General features: G+C 37.7%; 1 protein-coding gene across 1 annotated transcript in view; it reads left to right on the forward strand.

Moving 5' to 3' along the window:
• bsna (bassoon presynaptic cytomatrix protein a) overlaps positions 1–10,729 on the forward strand; it is a 51,405-nt gene extending 40,676 nt beyond the window's left edge. The window contains exons 9-15 of the mRNA XM_077722436.1: positions 1–2,145; positions 3,908–4,414; positions 5,418–5,743; positions 6,436–6,529; positions 7,602–7,733; positions 7,810–7,864; positions 9,302–10,729. The exon at positions 1–2,145 is cut by the window's left edge and continues 340 nt beyond it. Coding sequence (XP_077578562.1) covers positions 1–2,145; positions 3,908–4,414; positions 5,418–5,743; positions 6,436–6,529; positions 7,602–7,733; positions 7,810–7,850 — 3,245 coding nt within the window. The 3' untranslated portion in view covers positions 7,851–7,864; positions 9,302–10,729. The remainder of the gene's footprint in view (positions 2,146–3,907; positions 4,415–5,417; positions 5,744–6,435; positions 6,530–7,601; positions 7,734–7,809; positions 7,865–9,301) is intronic.
• The last annotated feature ends 5,740 nt before the right edge of the window (positions 10,730–16,469 follow it).

Here is a 16,469-nt window from a genome sequence, read left to right on the forward strand (position 1 = left end):
TCAAAGAACGAGAACGCCGCGATATCGCTTACCTCAGATGCATGGGCGACGCCCGTGACTACATGTCCGACAGCGAGTTGAACAACCTCCGCTTGGCGGCGGCGGCCGCCTCCCACGAAACCAACGGGCTACTAACCGCCAGACCCAGTACGGCACCCCTCAGCCAATTCAGCAACGAAACCAACAACCCAGCAACCCAGTACACGCCCACTTCATCTTTCCACCCGCAGTACCCACCTACCCAATCAGTGGCTCCACCCTTGCCAGCCTCGTTACCCTACCAATCATCAACATTGCACCAAACCCCTTACCCAACAGCCTCTCAATCCCAAACCTTACCCCAGCCGACTCCCCTCCAGAGCCACGTTCACCCTTCAGGAACCCCTTACCCAACCCAGACCCCCTACTCTTCCCTCACCTACCCCCAAACTCAACCCCCATACCCCCAAAGCGACGTAGGTCTACCCGGCGGTCCTCTTCCAGCTCCACCCCCATCAGGGCAAACAGGCTTTGGCCCGGCGCCACCCGGTCAACCCCCATACCCCACCCACGGCTCACCCTATCCCAGTGCCGTGTCCTCTTACCCCAGCCAGAGTACCCCTTACCCCGGGCAAGCTCACCCCGATATCTTAACCGTCCACCAGGGTCGGACTAGACACACATCGCTAGCCGATCTGGAGCACAAAATTGCTACTAATTACGAAACAATTAGCAATCCCACTGTGGTAGTAACCACCACGGCTCAAGATGGCAGCCATCACTCCAGTTCGGTAGCCTCCTTCAACCAATATGGCGGAACTACAACCACAACCCCCTACGGGCCATACGGCCCAACCGCGGCCCCCGCCAATTACGGTGGTCCGCCCACCGTTCCGCCCACCACATACGGACAATACCCGTCAGCGAGTTCATACGCCACAACCATCGCTAACACATACCCCTACTCAGCATCAACAGTCGGCCAATACGGACAATACACATCAACAGTTTCCAACGCTTACGGTCACGGCGTCGGCGTGGATAGCCCCTCTGCCTACGGCGCCCCCGATGGCGTCTACGGCGCACCCTCCCTGGAGCAAAACGTCCCCAGGAACTACATGACCATCGACGACGTTAGCGAGCTAACGGCGAAGAACGGACCGGGCGTAACCACGGGAGACGTCCTACATCACAGCGGCATTGGGCGTTACCCAGGCGATGGCCACGCCCACACCGGCAGCACGACGCGGACAAGCTCCGCCTACGGCAGATTACCCGAGGAGGAGGCGTCGACCTTTCAAGAAGAACTATACGACCACCACGGCAGGGGTAAGAGCAACTACCGACACGGACCTCTAGGGGGCAGCAGCGGCAGCGTGAGCGCTAGTTTGGGTGGGGGATCCCCTTCTTACTATGACAGCGACTACAATCCTACCAACTTCCGATCCGGAACGCATAAATCCCCATCCCCTCGAAGCTTATTGGCTCCGGCCGTCTCATCCAACAAACGCAGTAAACACCGAAAACTGGGCGCCATGGAGCAAAAAATCTCCAAATTCTCTCCCATCGAAGAAGCCCGTGACGCCGAGGCCGACTTAGCCACCTATTCCTCCACCGTGGGCGGGGCTTACCAGTCCTCCCACGTACGAGGACGCCAACTAATGGAGGACTACGGATTCAAGAGGAGTGCTTACGACTCCGCCCAATCCGGTCGATATTTAACCTCCACCACCGAAGAAGAAGATCGAATCTACTACGCGGCGACCTCTGGTGGCCGTTCTCGGTCTACCGGTTACGGCATGGACAAGATCGCCTCTAGGGAGCATTCGGGGTACCGCAGCAGATCCTACGAAAGGGATGACCGCTCCCCAAGATCCGGATCCAACCGGGGACGCCCCCCTAGTCGACAGTACTCCGAAGAAGAAAGTCCGTTAAGTCCTCTACGAAAAATCTCAGTTTATGGGCGTTCTTCCAGTTTAGGTCCTGATCCATACGATGGCGGGGGCAATGTCGATCCATACCATTACTATTATGGCCAATACGCTTCCAGTCATTCTCTACCAGATGTACAAGACCACATTCGGGATCTACCCCGGACCCACGTCTACAAGTCGGATGATACGTACATAATAGACGATTATCATTGCGCTGTTTCTGACAGTGAAGGTAATTGCGGGAGTAAACGTCCACATTCTCGTGACCTACTACTGCCCCCTAAAGTTTATCTCCATGTCCCCCACCCACAAAAAAAAAAACGGATAGGCTTAGTAAAACCAAAATGAAGAAAATGAGGCGGAGCTAGTTGTTGCATGTCCATGTTTTCTTCTTCTTCTACTACTTCTTCTTGAGAGTTATTCAAAGCTCTCTTATCAATGGACTGCTGTCTGTCTGTCTGCCTGCCTGCCTGTCCGTCAATCTCGTCCGTCCTGTCCTGTCCCGTCCTTTCGCCTGTCCGTCCGGTCATCTGTTTGTCCACTTTTCGCATGGTGGTTTTCGTCGTTCGCACTACTCCGGTTCAACTTTTGGAAGGTCTTCTTTTGCACGTCGTCAACGCAAAATTGTTTCAAATGGGGGTTTCGTACTCGCAGGTTGTTTTGCATTTGTGGTTTTTCACTTTGGAATTCGGTGCTCGTGCTGCAAAAAAATGTCTGAGTATGTTTTTTTTTTGGGCCAGTATTATTTAAAAAGGAAATACTCCATTGGGTTTCGACTCGGTTGGATTATAGTAATACCTTGAGATATGAATTTCATGCGTTCTGGGACTGAGCTCGTATGTCAATTCAATCGTAGTTCAAATTAACTATACACACATACTTTAAAATAAGTTTTAATTTTTACAGTACACTAAATTTAAACCTTCTTACGCAATAACCGTGGCAAAGTATGTATTCCAATGTTTTTTTTTCTCATTTTCGAACCAGATTAGATAACTTTATTCATCCCGTATTCACAGTGGCAAGAGGCCGAGAATACAGACACAGGAAAAGACATTTTAGACATAAATAAATAGGCAATAATAAGTTAATAAATAAATAAATATACAAATAAGAAATATAAATAAACACATAAATATAAATGAATAATTATATAAATAAATATATAAATACAAAAATAAATATATCAATACATATTTAAAAATATATATAATTACAAAAATAAATATAGCAATAAGTATTTGAATACTTATATAAATATATCAATAAATATATAAATATAACAGTAAATATATAAATATATCAAGAAATATTTAAATACATAAACAAATATATGACTAAATATTTAAATAAATATATAAATAAATATTTAAATAAATATATATATACAAAAATAAATATATCAATAATTATATCAATAAATATTGAAATAAATATATAAAGACACAAATGAATCTATCAATAAATATTTAAATAATTATATATATACAAACATAAACATGTCAATAAATATATAAATAAATATATACATACATAAATAAATATATACATAAATACAGATATCAATAAATATTTAAATTAATATATTAGCGTAGCGAGAAAGATAGTGCACTGTTATCGTCGGCAACATCGTATGATCGTATTTCAAATGCTGTCTCGGGTCAAATATTTCCTCTGAAATTTCCTCATATCTCAAAATTCATATGTCGGGGCGCTCGTATGTCAAGGTATTACTGTATACTTTGCTAAGGAAAATACACGCGGACATTTTTTGCAGCGTGTAGCCTAGTCAATCCTGGACGTCACCTGTTAAAGTCAATTGTAACGTGCATGCATGGGCGTAAAGATCTGATTCTGTTTCTTCAACTTCTTAAACTTTTCTTTGGCATGTGGGTGGTCTTCCTTCTTTTTTTGTGTGTGTTTCTTCTCAGCCTGCATGCCGCTGTCTCCCAACGACATGGAGATTGACTGTGATCTCCTTTCGGTTTCCAAAGCCTACCATCTTGGCCAAGAAGAAACAGACTGGTTCGAAAAACCACGTTCCGCTTCTCGCCATTACGGCGGAGGACATTCGTCCGGGAGGAGTCGCCATGCCGTCAAACACACCTACCACGATTACGACGAGCCCCCCGAAGAAGACCTATGGCCTCATGACGACTACAGCCACGGGGGGCGACATTCTACCTCCGCCCGGGACCATCGACATCATGGCGGCTCCGGTCGACACTCGTCTTCGTCACGACATTCTGACGAAACCAGGTCGTCCAGGTCCTCTAAGGGACACCCCAAAGAGCCGTCGTCTACCCGACATGACGTTTCGGGGAGGTCTTCGTCCGTGGGGAGACGCGGTGACTCCAGGTCGGGGGTTTATCACTCGTCGGACTATGCTAGAGATCAGTCCGCGCATCATCATGGACAGAGGTCGTCAAGGCAAGGAGATCCGCATCGGTCCTCCAGGGGGAAATCTCAGCAACAGATTGACATGCAAGGACAGTCGACAGGTACGTGGTGGGATTTTTTGCTTGGGAAAATGGAAGGAGAGAAATCCAATGTTTTATTATGACTGTTTGTTTGTTTCTTGGTATTAGTGAAGAAAAAAGCTGCCTAAATCCAAAGTGTAAAATGATTCTAATAACTTATTTACAAAAACACCAATGTGGCTGAGTTTAATTGGGATGAAGGTCTTGATCCTCATATTAGATTTTCCAACCAAATAACAAATAGTCACTTTTAAGGTGGTTATAAATTTAGATTTTTCTACTATTTTATTTAACTTAACTTAATTTAATTATTTTTTTCTATTTGTATAATTTTATTTTAAATTATATTACTTAATGTAATTTTATTTTTATTTATGTTATTTAATGTAATTTTATTTTAATCTATATTATTCAAAGTAATTTTATTTTTATTTATATCATTTCATGTAATTTTACTTTTATTTATATCATTTAATGTAATTTTATTTTTATTATTTAATGTAATTTTATTTTTATTTATATGATTTAATGTAATTTTATTTTTATTTATACTATTTAATTTAATTTGTATGTATATGATTCAATAAAATTTTTATTTATATGATTTAATTTTATTTTTATGATTTCATTTAATTTTATCTATATAATTTAATTTAATCTTATGTTATTTCTTTGGTCTTATTTTATTTCATGTTATTTTATCTTATTTTATTTATAGTTTTTTATTATTCTTGTTATATTGTCTTTTGTTATATAATTATTATTTTTTATTGTTTTTGTTTGTAAAAAAATGTTCTTATTTTATTTTTGTTTTTGTATTATTCTTTTTTATTTTGTGTTTTGTTATTTTATTTCATTATTATATATTAACATCACCATTATTATTATTATTATGCAATATTTATTCTTTTTATAACTGATGCTATTGTTCCAGATTTTCATGACAATTTTTGTGCTTTACTTTGTCTTTTTGTGTCTCACATTTTTCATTTTTTTGCCCCTTTTATACCTAAAACTTGTCCAGGTACCTCCAGATCTGGCTCTTCTTCAAGGGGACAAGGCCCATCCGGTGCTCCGACGGGATCCTCACGGCAGGTGGGTCAAGTCTCCCAGAATGACGGACCCCCGGGACAGAGGACGCAACTCCAACAGCAAGCCCAGACTTCGGCGGCGAGGCCGGGGCAGCAAATGCCGCCTAATACGACCGGGGCTCAGCAACTACCCCCAGCCCAGGGTCCCGGAATGGGGGTGGGGCCAGGCCAGACCAAACCGGGGCAAATGGGAGTCGCCATTGGAGCCCAGGGTCAACCAAGGCAAACAGGTCCTGTGGGAACGTCACCTATCCCCATGGTGAGTACAGTAAATCAACCTAGCTAACCAGATATAAAGAATAAAATACAAATATTTACGTTATTTTGTGCTTTTGTGTGAACAACAATCTTTTTGCTCTACATCTCTAACTCATATTTATATGCAATGCAAAATTATAGAAGCAGTTTGCGAATTTTGTACCAAAAACTGAAGCAGTTTGCGTATTTTGTACCAAAAAACTGAAGCAAAGTGCGCGTTATTCACGCATCCCGATGAATCACTGCCCATGACGGTGAAATTGTCCCCTCCGCAGCCGTTAGGGTGTCAAAGTGGCGGCCCGCGGGCCAAATGTGGCCCACCGCATCATTTTGTGTGGCCCGAAAAGTGAATCATGAGTGCCGAATTTCTGTTTTAGGATCAAATTAAAATGTAGAGTATAGATGTATATTACATTTCATGATTTTCCCCCTTTTAAGTCAATAATTGTAATTTTTTATTCATTTTTTCTGTGTTTTTAGTTCAAAAAACATTTTGATTGATTTAAAAGGTGGAAAATTAGGAAATTCCCCCTTTTAAAATCAATCAAAAGGATTTTTTGAACTAAAAACAGAAAAAATGGATAAAAAAAATTACAATTATTGATTTTGATTGATTTAAAAGGGGGATAATTAGGGAAGGCCAGGCAAAGTTTGATGAATACGTTTGCCAAGATACTATTTCTATATTTTCAGGCTAAGATTGAAACACCTCCAGTGACGGCCATCGGAGCAAAAGCGGCGCCCGTCATGGCCTCAAAAGGCGCCCAGCCACCACTCACCGGAATAGGTGTGTATACCGTATTTTCTCGCATATAAGCCATATTTGTAACTAAAAAAAAAAGATAGCTCAATCAACAGTATGGCTTATATGCGCACAAGTAGATGTTTGCAAAGTAACATTTACTATTTATTGGTTATTTTCAGTTTTGCAGTAAGGAAACAACCATTACCAGATGAATTACTAACTTCGCTAGATTAGCTGTAGGCTAAATTGTCCCTAGGTATGATTGGTCATTTGTGTCTCATTGTGCCTTTTGATTGGCTGGCCACCATAGTTTGCTGGCATAGGCTCCATCACCCCCTGCAACCTGTTTGAGGATAAGCAGTGGGGAAAATGAATGAATGAAAAAAGTAGGACAGACATGAAAGTGCCTCGAGTTTGGGGGAGGTACCGGACAGTTTGTCGCCGGACACTTCGTCCCTGGACGGTTCGGTGAACGGACACTTCGTCGCTGGACATTTCGTAGACGGAAATTTCGTAGATGGACATTTCGTAGCCAGACATTTCGTAGACGGACATTTCGTAGACGGAAATTTCGTAGATGGACATTTCGTAGCCAGACATTTCGTAGACGGACATTTCGTAGACGGACATTTCGTAGACGGAAATTTCGTAGATGGACATTTCGTAGCCAGACATTTCGTAGCCAGACATTTCGTAGACGGACATTTCGTAGACGGAAATTTCGTAGATGGACATTTCGTAGCCAGACATTTCGTAGCCAGACATTTCGTAGACGGACATTTCGTAGACGGAAATTTCGTAGATGGACATTTCGTAGCCAGACATTTCGTAGCCAGACATTTTGTAGATGGACATTTCGTAGACGGACATTTCGTTGCCGGAGAATTTTGTTGACAGACGGAAATTTGTGTCGCCTGAGATTTCGTTGATGGACCTAACCCCTACCCCTAACCTTAACCACTATCCCCTAACCCTAATTCTAACCACTAACCTTACGAATTGTTCGGTCGACGAACTGTCCGGCGACGAAACGTCTGGTGACGTGGGGATTGGGTTTCTGATAAAACAGTGGTTCATGGATGTGTTTTGAATGGTGGTCTTTCACCACGGACAGGTTCCAAAGCGGCTCCCAGACCGGGCGGCATCGGCAGCGCGGCCGCGGGTCAGCCGGGCATGGAGGGAGAAGGCATGTTGTCCAAGATCTTGCCGGGAGCAGCTGCCGAGCAGGCCGGAAAACTTGGTGAAGGTATAATAACCGCCATGCTTTGGCGCCCATTCCTAGACTTATCTTTAATCAATAACACTTTTTCTTTTATTTCTAGCTATAACCGGTTTCGGCAAGAAGTTCACCTCCTTCTTCTAAAGTGCTATATTAAGGTATTTATATGATATTAGCACTGTGGTTATTTGGGATGAAATAGATTTCTTAAAATGTGTCCTCAAGGTTTTCTTCCATTACACCAAAACATTCATGCTAGGCTAATTATACGCTAAATTGTCTTTATATGTTTCCAATTGGTTGTCTGACTCCTGGTGCCTTGTGATTGGCTGGCCAACCATTCAGGGTTTTGACTTAATATTCAAGAAATATAAACTTTTTGATAATTTTACTTGTAATAGGAGCAAAAACATGTATTGTGGTAGTTATAATGAGGGTTATTCCTACTTTGCCGTTTTTCATTTATCATTTTAAATGAATCGTGATATTTGAGGGATTACAGTATCCCCTTGAATATCGCGGTTTCAACTATTGCGGTTTCACTACATCGCATTTTTTTTTCCGGGGGAATTTTTTAAATTTTGTTAATTACATTATTTTGTAAGTTGATTAAAAATGCGAAAACCCATGCAGAAATTCGCAAGCGGAAGCCACTCCCCCTCCTCCGTTTGTTATTAGAACTCAGCACTGAAGTAAAAAAAATATATTATTTTTATAAATAGGGGTTACCCTACTTTGCAGTTTTTCGTTTATCTCGGCCAAATGAATGACATTTTTTCCATATATAAGGCGCACTGTATTATAAGGCGCACTGTCTATTTTGGAGAAAATGTAAGACTTTTAAGTGCGCCTTGTAGTCGTGAAAATACGGTAATTGCTATTGACTTCCAGGTATGAAGAAGCACTCACTACTTTACAGTCACCTCTAGAGCAAGCAATTGTTGATGTTTTGGATTTTTTTTGTATAAAATCTTGCAGTGGGGGAGGAGCTATATGATGGATGAGTTTGTAAATTAAGATGGCATCTGCATATTTAACAGTATTGTTTCAGTTCAGGCGTTTATGTTTTTTTTAATATCCGACAGGGGTGGTTTTTTGTTCTTGGTTTTCTGTTTTTTCCATATATAAGGCGCACTGGATTATAAGGCGCACTCTGTATTTTGGAGAAAATTTAAGACTTTTAAGTGCACCTTATAGTCATGAAGATACGGTAATTGCTATTGACTTCCAGGTATGAAGCACTCACTCGCTACACAGTCACCTCTAGAGCCAGCCAATGTTGATGTTTTGGATTTTTTGGTATCAAATCTTGCAGTGGGGGAGGAGCTAAATGATGGAAGATGTTGTAAACTAAGATGGCATCTGCATATTTAACAGTATTGTTTCAGTTCAGGCGTTTGTGTTTTTTTAAATATCCGACAGTGGTGGTTTTTCGTTTTTGGATTTCTATTGTTTTCCATATATAAGGCGCACTGGATTATAAGGCACACTGTCTATTTTGGAGAAAATTTAAGACTTTTAAGTGCGCCTTATAGTCGTGAAAATACGATATTATTTTTATCAGAGTGAATACTAAAATGAGTGTACATCCACAGGTCCAATGTCAAATCCAAAAGTCCACCTGGACTTCAAAACCATCTGGGAGACCAAACAGGGCCAATGGCGGCTGGAAAAAACACAAGAACAAAAGCAACGAGGATCAGGTAGCACTCGGTCAGTCCGTCATTGGCAAGCCTCACCTTTGTGGAATAATGGCAGCGCAGGGTTTTTGGTTGGTTTTTCTTACACCCCCCCTCCACACCGGGCGCCATTTTGTTTAAAAAAAAAACCACTGCATGGACCAACAATGGCATCTGTCTCTTTTCCCGAAACGTGTCTTCACTTTGTATGGATTTTTCAGAACGCCGTTTTGTCCAAATCTGGTTTTTAATTCCCATTACGATTTTTTTGGGGGGGGAGGAGAATTTAGTACGCCCAAAAACTTCATATCCGAGACCTTCACACTGTTCGCCAACACTCGGAAAAACGTCAACGGGAATGTGTCGGAAATTGGCGAGATTCAAAATGAAAACGGTTGTTTTTTAGCCAAAAAAAAAAAATTTTTGGTCAAAATTTGGTGATTTTTTTTAGATTTTCTCCATTTTCTGAGTTTTATTTTGTTCCATTGCCAACACAGCCTTAATTATTTATTTTCAGGGCAAAGTGGAATATTTTTTTCCATTTCTCCATGTACGCTTTCTTGGGAGTTTTTTTTTGTTTCTATTTTTAAATCACACATTTTTGTCCCTTTTTTGGTTGCCTAACCCTCGTGGGTTTTGTTATGGGTACGGAGACAGCCAAGAGCACAACGTTGGGAAAACGAAATGCGTCACCTCCGTCCGTCTGATGTCGGAAAACCCTTTACGAAATCCGCAAAAAAACATCGTCCGTATGTACAGTAATACTTCGTTTTATGGTGGTTAATCGGGTCCAAGCTACATTAAGTGAAAATCCACTTTTGGGGGTCCATATAATATATTTTGGACTATTTAAGACTCCCGAAAGTAGAAATTGCCCTCTAGTGGCCAGTGAAATAATCTCCAAACTGTGACTTGCCTTTTTTCCTCATTTCATGTTGATTTAAAAAAAACAAAAACAATGGGAGACACTGCTCTCTAGTGGTCAGTGAAATATTGTCCAACTGCATTTTTTTAAAACTCCTGAGCTAGGCAATTTTCCTTTATTGCCGATTTCATGTAGATTATTTTAATCCCAAAATTAGGCACTGCCCTCTGGTGGCCAGTGAAATAATCTCCAAACTGGGACTTGCCTTTTTTGCCTATTTCATGTATATTTTTTCTAAATTCCCTACGAAATACACTGCCCTCTAGTGGCCAGTGAAATACTCTCCAAACTGCAATATACTGTTTTTGCTGATTTAATGGAGATTTTTTCAACTCCTGATGAGAGACACTGCCCTCTAGTGGCTAGTAAAATAATCTCCAACTACAATTTAACCTATTTTGCCCCATTTCATGTAAAAATGTTTAAGTCCCGTCATGAGACACTGCCCTCTAGTGGCCAGTGAAATAATCTCCAACAACAATTTACCATATTTTGCCCAATTTCATGTCAATTTTTTAACTCCCGACACTACACACTGCCCTCTAGTGGCCAGTGAAATAATCTCCAAACTGCAATATATCATTTTTGCTGATTTAATGGAGATTTTTTCAACTCCTGATGAGAGGCACTGCCCTCTAGTGGCCAGTTAAATAATCACTAACTACAATTTACCATATTTTGCCCCATTTCATGTAGATTTCTTTTAACTCCCGACAAGAGACACTGCCCTCTGGTGGCCAGTGAAATAATCTCCAACTACAATTTACCATATTTCACCCCATTTAATGTCATTTTTTTAACTCCCGACACCACACACTGCCCTCTAGTGGCCAATGAAATAATCTCCAAACTGCAATATACCGTTTTTGCCGATTTAATGTAGATTTTTTTCAACTCCTGATGAGAGACACTACTCTCTAGGGGCCAGTGAAATAATCTCCAACAACAATTTACCATATTTTGCCCAATTTCATGTCAATTGTTTAACTCCCGACACTACACATTGCCCTCTAGTGGCCAGTGAAATAATCTCCAACTACAATTTACCATATTTTGCCCTATTTCATGTAGATTTATTAACTCCTGACAAGAGATACTGCCCTCTGGTGGCCAGTGAAGGCATCTCTATTTCCGACATGCCTTTTTTCCCCCCAATTTCAATATGTACTATTATTCCCACACTATAAACCAGTGGTCTCAAACCGGTCCTCAAACTGGGCCGCAGTGGGTGCAGGTTTTCATTCCAACTCATCAAGGATACCTTTTCCAAGTGCAATCTGTTAATTAGAGGCAGGTGCTTCTTATTTTAAAGACACCTGATTGGTTAAAATGTCGGCACTGGATCGGTTGGAACAAAAGCCAGGACCCACTGCGGCCCTATGTGGAACCGGTTTGAGACTACTGCTATAAACTGTTTATTTTTATATACATTGGGCAAATCCAAGTAGTAAATCAGCGCTAATTGAGCCACAAAATGGCGAGGTATTACTGTAGCGGCGATGGTCTTGACTACAAAAAAAAGAACCACGAAAGCACACTCCCAAATTGGAGCTGAAAAAAACAAAAAACAAAGTTGCCACGTCACCCATCATCTCACCCTGACCTACGACCTCTCTCAGTTGTCACGGAAACTACTCAGGTCAGCGTTCCCTGTCCCGAATTTCCCGACTTTTTGAACATGACGGAGAAAAATACACACTCGTGCTCGTATGTCGTCCGTGTGAACGCTCGCCGGGGACCTTCGCATGCTGCCCCGCGTTGACAACCCAAAAAAAAACGGAAAAAAAGGAAAAACTACCCCTCTTTAAACGTTTTTATGTATGTGTGTACAAATGGCAACGTTCCATAAGTGGAAAAGTATTGGATGGGGTGCCGTAGAAAGGAAATCTCCTCTCGTTTCTATGCAATGAAATCTAGGTTGTTGGGTAGAATGGCGGCCTCGGGATTGGACGCCAAAGACGGTGACCATTCTATATAGAATTGTATTGCCGTCAATGAGGATTCAAAAATCTGACTGTGTAATAATTATTGATTGATTCTGGGATACGTTGATGGTTTTAGGCTTGACAATTTCATGTTTTTTTAATCCAATCTGGTGTATTATCGTTTTTAACCACAGAATTATGAGATTATGAGTTGTACTATGAGATTATTATGGTTATTTTACCCTACTTTAGCTATTTACAAACATTTCTATTCAATGCTACCTTGGCCATGGTAGAAAAGTCACCTTTTCCCCCCCAAATGTTATGAGAGTTAATAATCATATTGTTGTATTTTTTTGGTCATGTTTACACGTTTTCGATACCTCAGGTTTTTTTGTGTCCATATATATACATATGTATATGTATACCATATTTTCACGACTATAAGGCGCACTTAAATTTTCTCCAAAATAGACAGGGCGCCTTATAATACAAATTAAAATGTCATTCATTGACGGTGCGCCTTTAAATGTGGTGCGCCTTATAGTTGTGAAAATACAGTATAAATATATGTTTATATAAATGTGTGTGTATGTATATATATATATATATATATATATATATATATATATATATATATATATATATATATATATATATATATATATATATATATATATATATATATATATATATATATATATATATATATATATATATATATATATATATATATATATATATATATATATATATATATATATATATATATATATATATATATATATATATATATATATATATATATATATATATATATATATATATATATATATATATATATATATATATATATATATATATATATATATATATATATATATATATATATATATATATATATATATATATATATATATATATATATATATATATATATAGGTGTATCTCAATACATTTTATTGAAAGATTGAAACTCATTTGACAGATTCATAAATACTTTTCAAAATATCAATTCTATATACCAGGGTTTAGTTTTTTTAGTTTCTTGTGAGATTTAATGTTATGTTTTTTATGGTTATTTATTTATTGTTTTATTTATTATTTGTTTTATGTGATTGTATTATGTTTGACTGTTGTTATTTTTTGGGATGATTTTTACTATATATATATATATTTATTTTCGCTACTACTACAATTTATTTAGTTGATAAATTAGTTTTTTTATATTATATTTTGATATGCTTATTTTTACATTATAGAAGATACTTTTTATTTTCTTTACATGTTTTATTTTATATATATATATATATATATATATATATATATATATATATATATATATATATATATATATATATATATATATATATATATATATATATATATATATATATATATATATATATATATATATATATATATATATATATATATATATATATATATATATATATATATATATATATATATATTTAAGTGTCATGAATCTGTACAATGATTTTCATTTTTTAGTATTGAGGCACTTTAGTTGTGTACAAGTAACAGTATAGTTTATATCTATTTTTTGCGCCATATATTTATTGAGAAGCACCTACAAATTTTAGTCATTGAAATGAAAGAAAGGCACATTTAAAGCAGAATAAATGCTATAAATATTTTATTTATTTTTAAAATCACATATATATTCGATAAAATGACTTTAAAGTCACATGAGGGAGATTATAAATAATTTATCCTCATTTTATGGTTATAATCCAACACCTTCAAAAATAACGCTAAGCTAACAGCGTCCATTTTAAAGGGAGTGAACAGGACAACACAATTGCTATTTTACCAATTAATCATCTTTTAAAAAGACTACTTTTGGTGAAAAATGGAAATAGGAAGAAGATTATTTAATGCAGAATGTATTTTACGATAAAAAAAATATAGGGAAAGTATTTAAGAGTGTATAAAGAGTTTTGAAAAACTGTTAGCATAGCCACATAGGGTGTTCAAACTGGTGTGAGTGCAGGTTTTTGTTCCAATAGATCCAATCACAGATCCTTTTAATCCAGGGTTGTCAAACATGCGGTCCATGGGCCCTAAATGGCCTGCTAGGGGGTTGTTCTGCCTGACGAGTACTTTGTAGCTACATCATTTTTAGAAAGTGACCTGCAAGTACCCTAAAATGACAAGAACTTACTATATTTTCTTGTATATACGCCATATTTGTCGTTAAAAAAATATGACTAAATCTGTTGACTTTCTGAAACCTTGACCCTTATGGACACGCTTCCTGGTTGTACTGCTCACATGACTTCCTTTTTTAATTTGTCTACGTCATGTGTCAAAATGGCGGCCCGGGGGCCAAATCTGGCCCGCCGCATCATTTTGTGCGGCCCGGGAAAGTAAATCATGAGTGCCGACTTTTTGTTTTAGGATCAAATTGAAATTAAGAGTATAGATGTATATTAAATTTCCTGATTTTCCCCCTTTTAAATCTAATTGCAATTTTTTATCGATTTTTTTCAGTTTTTAAGTCAAAAATCATCTTGCAAAATCTAAAAATATATATAAAAAAGCTAAAATAACCATTGTTTTAGGTATATAAAAAACTGAATATTCCGGCCCTTTAATCCAGTTCTTTTAATCTATTTATAAAAATAAATAAATAAATATTATATCTAAAATTGTCCGGCCCACATGAAATCAAATTGACATTAAAGCGGCTCGCAAACCAACCCGAGGCTGATACCCTTGCTCTAATTGTAATTTTTTAATCATTTTTCTGTTTTTAGTTCAAAAATCATTTTGTAAAATCTAAAAATATATATATAAAAAATCTAAAATAAACTTTATTTTAGATCAATAAAAAAACTTAATATTCAGGGCTTTTAATCCAGTTCTTTTAATCCATTTATTTAAAAAAATATCTAAATATTATATCTAAAATGGTCCCGCCCTCATAAAATCAAGTTGCCGTTAATATGGCCCGCGAACCAAAGTTTGACAACCCTGCTTTAACCAATGAGATTTCTTCAGCAGAACCTGATAGTAATCAACTGATATCACTTTTAAAACATCAGATCTGCACCCACGCCAATTGGCCCTGGTGGACCGCTTTGGACACCGGTAGAGTATACTTTGGCGTAGCATCTGAAAAAAAGGAAGACAAACGTCACCCGTTGCGATGAACATTTGAAAAGAGAAACGATTGACGCCGGCCGTAAGTCGCAAGTGGCTCACGTTTACTCGTGTCAATCAGCCACTCAAGATGACTTCTTGAATATGCATTGCAGCAAGGGCTTTTTATTCTACACTGTAATACGAGAAAGCCATTCAAGTAACTCTGTGCCCTCCGTGTCCTTGTAGAGACTTTGCTTCAGAGGCGGATAGAAAAAAAACTACAATAATAGAAACAACAAATGGGAAAAAAACGCCACATTTCAAGCACAAAATGGCCACCGCGATACACATTAGGGCTGCCACTGCTACGTTTTTGATACTCAATTAATCGTTCAGTCATTTCTCATTTGGAAAAATAGGAAAGGATATCAATATTCTACATTTTTATTGTTTAATTCAAAGAAAAATAAGAAGAAATGTTATTTAATTTTTATTTTTTTATGATATGTTGTATTTTTAGTCGCAACAGCCAAAGAATACACAATGATTTTTTTTGGACGGCAGGTTTTAATCATTTTTTAAAAATTAATAATTAAGAAAATCATATAATATATAAGTATTAGTTTATATATTTTTTTATTTTTAAACATATGTTAAAGTAATAATTGTAAAATGGAGAACAGGCTAAATTATCATTGTGTTTCTATATTCTAAAAACAATAAAAATATAATAAGCTGTTGGTGATCAGAGTAAAAAAAATAAAAAAACATATAATATTTATATTATATGTATATATTCTATATCTCGTGAGGATAAGCCGTTTAGAAAATGCAAAATATATATCTATATATAAATATCTATCTATAAAGAAATATATATTGGTATGTTGGACATTTCACATTGAAAATATCGTGAATTGTTGGATTTATTCAGTATTATAGTTCTTTTTGGTTTTTATTTTTCAAAATCGCAGAATTTTCACATTCACCGTTCAAATACTAAGAAGAATTCAACAATAGAATTGGTGAGTCGATAAACTGCTGTGCACAGTTGTGGGTACGCAGTTGTACTTCCTGACCACCAGGCGGCGATAACTAAAGCTGGGATACGGATATGACGCAC

This window comes from Stigmatopora nigra, chromosome 1 (genome assembly GCF_051989575.1).
Source record: "Stigmatopora nigra isolate UIUO_SnigA chromosome 1, RoL_Snig_1.1, whole genome shotgun sequence".
In the NCBI taxonomy this organism is placed as follows: domain Eukaryota; kingdom Metazoa; phylum Chordata; class Actinopteri; order Syngnathiformes; family Syngnathidae; genus Stigmatopora; species Stigmatopora nigra.